The 6,270-nt window shown below is 47.5% G+C and overlaps 1 protein-coding gene across 1 annotated transcript in view; it reads right to left on the bottom strand.

Annotated features, from left to right (window-relative positions):
* Positions 1–496: 496 nt before the first annotated feature.
* The window catches only part of adgrl1a (adhesion G protein-coupled receptor L1a), a 46,159-nt gene continuing 40,385 nt past the window's right edge, over positions 497–6,270 (bottom strand). Inside the window, exons 20-25 of the mRNA XM_068750000.1 lie at positions 5,997–6,165; positions 5,693–5,848; positions 4,654–4,750; positions 2,724–2,846; positions 1,550–1,567; positions 497–1,413 (exon numbers count right to left, since the gene is read on the bottom strand). Of these exons, the coding sequence (XP_068606101.1) occupies positions 497–1,413; positions 1,550–1,567; positions 2,724–2,846; positions 4,654–4,750; positions 5,693–5,848; positions 5,997–6,165 (1,480 nt within the window). The remainder of the gene's footprint in view (positions 1,414–1,549; positions 1,568–2,723; positions 2,847–4,653; positions 4,751–5,692; positions 5,849–5,996; positions 6,166–6,270) is intronic.

Genomic DNA, 6,270 nt, shown 5'->3' with positions numbered 1-6,270 from the left:
TAGCGTACTATACTCTCTGCCTTCACAACTAACTAGCAAAAGACGGCTGAATAGAGACCTATCAGATAACATGTAAAATGATATTCCCACCTCCGGAGGCATGTCTGAAGAGAAATTACATTAAAAAAAAACTTGAACAAAGTTTTAAAGTTTGGAGATATTGGAAGGTAAAGGGGGCGTGTCGGTACATTCAGAGTGCTGGAGTTGGCCTTCGGGTACTAAGGGAGCCGGGGAGGTCTGAGGTTGGAATGAGCCAATGAATGTTCTGCAGAACAACCCCCACCAGTCGATGAAGGGGGGGGGGGGAGGGGCTCAAACATCAAGGCTGATTCTGCAGGTCTGGCCAACCCCCCCCCCCCCCCCCCCTTAAGGTCACTACTCATCTGTTAGTCAAATAAACGTCAAGCGAAAGAAAGGCAACCAAACAAGCAGAAAGTGGAGAGACTCAAGAACGAGGCAGGCTCTGGCCATCACGTTAATTCTCAGCAGGCACCAGTCACAGGCTGGTGACCAGCTGCATCTGTCCGTCTCCCTCGTTGTGGGCGGGCTCCTGAGCTTGGTGTCCCTCCCCACTCGGTCGCCGAGGTGGGGCCTGGTAGAAGGTCTGCATATGGGCCCCACGAGAGGCGAGGGCAGGCCTCCCTGAGCTGTAGTACAGCTCCTCAGGGGGCTGGGCCGAGCGGGGCGCCACCTCCAGGGGCTCGGGACTGCTGTCGGGGTAAGGAGAGTCTCGCAGGTTGGTGATGCTGGTGTACAGGGAGTCACGGGCGGGGGAGTCCGGCGCGCCGTTGTTTCCCTGCCCGCCGGCGCTCTGACCGCTGTGTCCGCTGTGGCCGAGACTCTCGGTGAGGTCGGCCGTGTAGCTCTCTGACTCCTCCGGATCGCTTTGGTAGAGGACCGACTGCGCTCGCTGCAACAGCAGCGGCTCCTCCAGGGCTTTGTAGAGGAGCTCCACGTCCTGCGGGGTTCGCTGTCGCCCTTCTCTCAGGTAGTCCTCGTCTTCGTCCAAGCTTATAGACGGCTCTGGCCCGGCCCCCACTGTCCCCCGACCAACCCCGCTAAGAGGGTGTCCCCTGGCCAGGCTGCCGCACACCCTGTCCCCTACGTCGCCGCCCCCGCCGCCGCCGCCGCCCCCGCCTCTCAGGTTGTTGTGCACCAGCTCAGAGATGATCATCTTCTCAAAGGCCGCAGCATCAGAAAGGTTTCGCCTGATGCCTCCTCCGCCCAAGGTTTCCGCGCTGCGAGGATTGAAGATAGGTGGGGGGCTCTCCACGCCCCCGCCGCTGAGGAAGTCACAGCTGCCCCCACCTCCACCCCCTGGGCCACTGCGCAAGGAGTAGCTGTTGTTGAAGTTACCATTCAAGGGCAGGGTTTCCATCCCACAGGGGTCGCGGGCCTTGGACAACGTGCTCTCTTGACCCAAACACAGAGGAGAGACCATCATCGTCATCATCATCATCATCATTATACAGAATCAAGAGGAGAACATCATCAGTAAAATGTGAGCCGGAGGGGCTTACAGTGATGTCATCAAGGTAATTACACTTACTTGGGTCACGAAACGTTCCTGTGCAAACCAGAGGAAGTCATGTGGAGTGAATCAGACGAGACACACTAGTCAGGAAGTGCTCTCTAATGACGGGACATTATTTTGATTTGTTTCGAAACAAAGAAAAGCCCTTTTAGAAAGTCTATGCATCCACATGCCTCTTCACTAGGCTGGGACTCGACCTTCGGACCCTTCCTAACACACTCCCGTCATATTAACGCAGATTGATGCAGACGTGCGCCGGTGCGTCTGACATCCTGTCTCCTCATTTACTTTTAATTCGCAGAAAACTCTTTGGATATTTACTCTCTGTCCTCGAGGATACCTGGCTGGGAACATCATTCACTGCAAAAGCCTCGCACTGTAACACTAATGTTGATTTTACAACTTTGACTTTTACAACTTCCTCCCAAACTGCTGTCACGAACCAAAAGGGAAAAGCTAGAACCACCTAAAAAGTCGGGTGTTTTTTTTTATTGTATTTTATCTAATGTGCAGTAACTCTCCTCTTCAGCAGCGGTGTGGCTGATTAGACATTCTAATGAAGTGCTCTCCCCACTTCCTCTCCCACTCGCTTCTAAAAACGTCTGGGCTGCCAGGCTCGTGGCCCATCAGGCTTGACGTATTGTGCAGAGAGGTTTTAAAATATTTAATAGAAATGGCGACTTCTTAGACACTGGGCCCGAGACTCTGGGTGAATGCTGGTACTGTGGTGAACGCGTCTTATTCAGCAGATGTAGGCATGCAGTAACTTACACACACACACACACACACACCCACACACACAGGTGCAGCTGACGAACGGACACACACATGGGCGTTTCACGGTCAACAAGCTGTCTCATCCGTCTGTGGTTTCAGACGACGACTGTCTGGCAAACATAAAACTGTCTTGGAATAATTTGGCAGTCACAGCTGTAGCTAAACTTCCTATCAATTTGTGGTTTGTTCTTATGAAGATTCAAGATCCGACCAGATGGCTGGTGAGGCTGTAGGCAGCGCTCGGCTCCACTCTGCTCAGTCTAGTGAGTCTGTGTGACAGTTTCATAGTACGGAAAAGCAACACGCACACACACACGCACACAGTCAAATGCAGGAGTAAGCACGTATACGTGCAGGAGAGGAGGCTGAATGCATGCTGACGAGACTGCACACGCGTTTGCGAGGAGCTAACCGGTGGAGTTGAAGACGCCGGGTGAGGGCGGGGTGAAGCTCTCAGCCAGCAGAGTGTTGTAGGGAGAGGTGCCGGTCCGGGTCTGCAGCACGGGGTTCGTCAAAAGGTGGTTACCCATGGTTGCTGCGGAAACGGAAGTAAAAAAAAAAAAAAGAAACAGGCTCTGATCTTTGCCTCAAATATATGCAGGAGGAACATTTTTCAAAATAGGTGTAGCATTATACAATTCACCTTTGCAGACTCGGCGGGCTAATAAAAACTGGAACCAGGAAAATGTTTGCTGTCGATTCAGATGGGGCCATTTTATGTAGTAATGCATTTCACACAGTGTTCTCTTCAATGTTTATGGCTGCTGATTGTAACCTTTGAGTAAAAATGCAATTGCAAGGGAGAGAGGTGCTGTTTGAAGCACTGCCATTTGTGTGTGTCCCCCCCCCCCCTTTGGCTCCTGACAATGTAGTCAGATGGAGCAGAACAGTAATGCATGCCATTATGTAGTCTAGGGGGGTGCAGCCATTGAAACACAGTTAATTTTCTACTGAAATGTGAATGCCACTACAAGACAAATATAATTCAAAGAAATGGTGCACTGAGAATGTTGTATAATGCCCGTGTACGGTTCCAGCCTGAGGCGACTCAAACAGAAATGCCATGAAATTAAGAACAGGACAGCATGACAGAGAGGAGTCCACGGCAAAGTGCAACCTTGGGGTCTCATGCCTACTGTTCATCACACAGCGAGGGAGCAAAACAAATGCGTTCACGCTGAGCTATTTATTTGTCATTTTCCCGACGCTTTCCCCGTCTGTCTTTCAGCTGTTCTTTCTCTCCCTCCATTCTCTGCTTCATTCTGTCGAGTCTTGACGATCACATTTTCTCAGTTTCTCACTCCAGAGTAAAAAACACCCCGCTAACTGTCGAAATTAAAGGAACATAGCTTTAAATTTGGAGAGAAAGGACAAAGAGAATCATGGGAGACTGTGGTACGTGTGTGTGTGTGTGTGTGTGCCTCATCTTTTGGACACTTTATATTGTCAAGAAGAGATTATGGTTCATAAAGAAGTGAAGTGGAGAAATCGAGTTGCTCTGAGATGCCAGCGATAACAGCACAGCATCTCTCCTCCACACTCGGCCTCTTTAATTACTCCAACATGATAGCGCTTCTCGTCCTTTCTCTCGTTTCCTCCCCGCCTCCTGTGCTCGCCTTTGTCTTTCGCTTTCTGCCAACTTTTCTGAGAAGTACAGGAAATAAAAGCTTCACAGCACAGTTGCCTGGTTTTGACAGTGCAATGATTCATGTTTGGATTCTATATTTATTTGACAACTTTAGCTACTAATTACTTTATATATTTAGGCTAATGATCCATAATAAATTATGGATTAATCTTCCCAGTATTTATATTGAAATGACTCCTTCCTTTACCATGAATTCAGTGATGGATATTGTTTTATTGTATATTATTCTGAACTGGGCCGTTGTGCATAATGAGGAGCTTTAAATTCCTTTTATTTTGAACCTTTTATATTTACTTTGAAAAGCTAAATAAAATAAAAAAGAGTTTAAATATTGTGATATTTCTAATTTTACTTTCTGGATAGAAGCAGCTTTCATTGTCCTTAAGTAGAATTAGTATTAATAACTTCAAACACTAAATTATGAATGCATTTAAATCTACTTAATTAGAACAACAGGAGTGAATGTTTAAACAGGAACACAAATACCTACCATCAATAATACACTCACGTATTCCTGCTGCTGCTGCTGGGAGCTTTTACTGAATACCCTTCTCTTGTTTTTTTCTGAATATGAACATACGTGCACGTATTCATTGTTTCGTACAGTTGTGTAAATGCCAGCATGTCTTTGTGTGCATTCAGGGATGCATGACTGAATGCAGCGAAGCAAAGGCGTAATGGAGGGAGGCCTCACCACGGTTGAGCGTTGGGGTGCTATTGATATCGCCCGCCATGAAAGAAGATTCCGTCTGCTTCCGCACCGTGTCGTTCCACATCCTGCGGATCCGACTCTGAGTTACAGACAAGTTAAATTTAGACAAGCAATGGCAGACTATGTGACTCACGGGGGGGGGGGGGTTAATCCATGAGGAACAACAGGGAAACATGCCAGACAAAGGAGATCACACACATCACAACCTTGAGATAGTGCGACAGGATCGCAGCAGCTGATAGGATTGTCATGTGGAGGAGTCATCTTGTACAGTTGGAAGTCTTCCTCGTTGACTGAGAGGACAAACGTCCTTGTGTTTTTATCTACTTGAGCCATCAAGCCCAGTATTTTCAGCCGTCTTTGATAATGCCTGAGTCTGTGTGTGCACTTTTAAATGATGTTTTTTTTTTTTTTTTAGCTAAGTCATCTACAGTGGCGAGCACATGGCAGCCGGTAATAAAAGCAGAAATGACCCAGCACACGTGAACACGCCGGCTGTTTATAGTGTGAACAGATCGTATCAGGATGCGGCCGTTTGCTGAGCGGCTCTCTTTTATTGGCCGATTAAGAAAGATCGGACTGAAGCTGAAAACAAAATCAAGAATATAATTAAATTCGTAAGTGATTGGTAAAGTAATCTGCGAGTCATTGGTATTGATTTTTTCGCACTTCAGAATTCCATAACAGATCTTTTAAATAAAGGAAATGGAACGCCACCAGGGAGAAAAAATAAAAATCATTGTTATATATAATTTCTGGGGTGATTTTGACACCTTTTTGACACAATTCTATAAATGTCAGATTGAATCAAGGTCCATGCATGAAATTAAATTTTTACTTTCATTCCACTGGAAACGAGCACAATATATATATTATTTTACCAGTCGGGAAAAATGAATTTTCATTCATTCAAATTGCACTTAATGATGGTGTGGCTGACGTGCAAAAGAACAACCGACAGGTTTAGTTGTGTATTTTGTGTGGGACACTTTTGATGCGTGTGGGTCTGTGCTGCCAGCACCTGTCTGTGGGCTGCCGCATGGCGAGCTTGGCCGCCGCTGTAGTAGCGATTGTTGGCGCGCAGACCCGAGTTCTTCAGGGAGCCGTGGGAGCTGGCGGTGGAGGTGCGAGTGCAGCAGTAGGAATGACGCAGACACTTACTGTACTCCTTATGGACCTGTGAAAGAAACAACACCACCATGGTTTTAAAGCCAACAAACACTTCAGCCCCCCCCCACCCGACCTAAAGAGGAGCAGCAGAGGATCTGAAAGAGCAAAATCTATTTTCTGCAATCATACTGAACATCCGTCCATCAATCCATCACCTTTTTCTGCAGAGCGCAGTGAAAGATGAAGATGAACATGCCCTGGAAGGCGTTGAAGGTGGTGAACAGGTAGGCCATAATTACTGTGTTCTCATTGATGAACAAGAGGCCGAAGGCCCAGGTGAGGCCCAGCAGGAAGAGCAGGGCGATGGCGCCGAGAGCCCACGATCTGACAGAAGGAGACCAGGAAGATTGTGAACTGCTCCACAGAGAAATATAATCTTACTACTGAATACTGGGGATAATAACTGTAAATAAATGATGAATTAAGGTT

The sequence above is a fragment of the Brachionichthys hirsutus genome, chromosome 16 (genome assembly GCF_040956055.1).
Source record: "Brachionichthys hirsutus isolate HB-005 chromosome 16, CSIRO-AGI_Bhir_v1, whole genome shotgun sequence".
In the NCBI taxonomy this organism is placed as follows: Eukaryota; Metazoa; Chordata; class Actinopteri; order Lophiiformes; family Brachionichthyidae; genus Brachionichthys; species Brachionichthys hirsutus.
The sequence above is the reverse complement of the archived record's forward strand: the minus strand, read 5'-3'. Positions and strand labels throughout refer to the sequence as shown.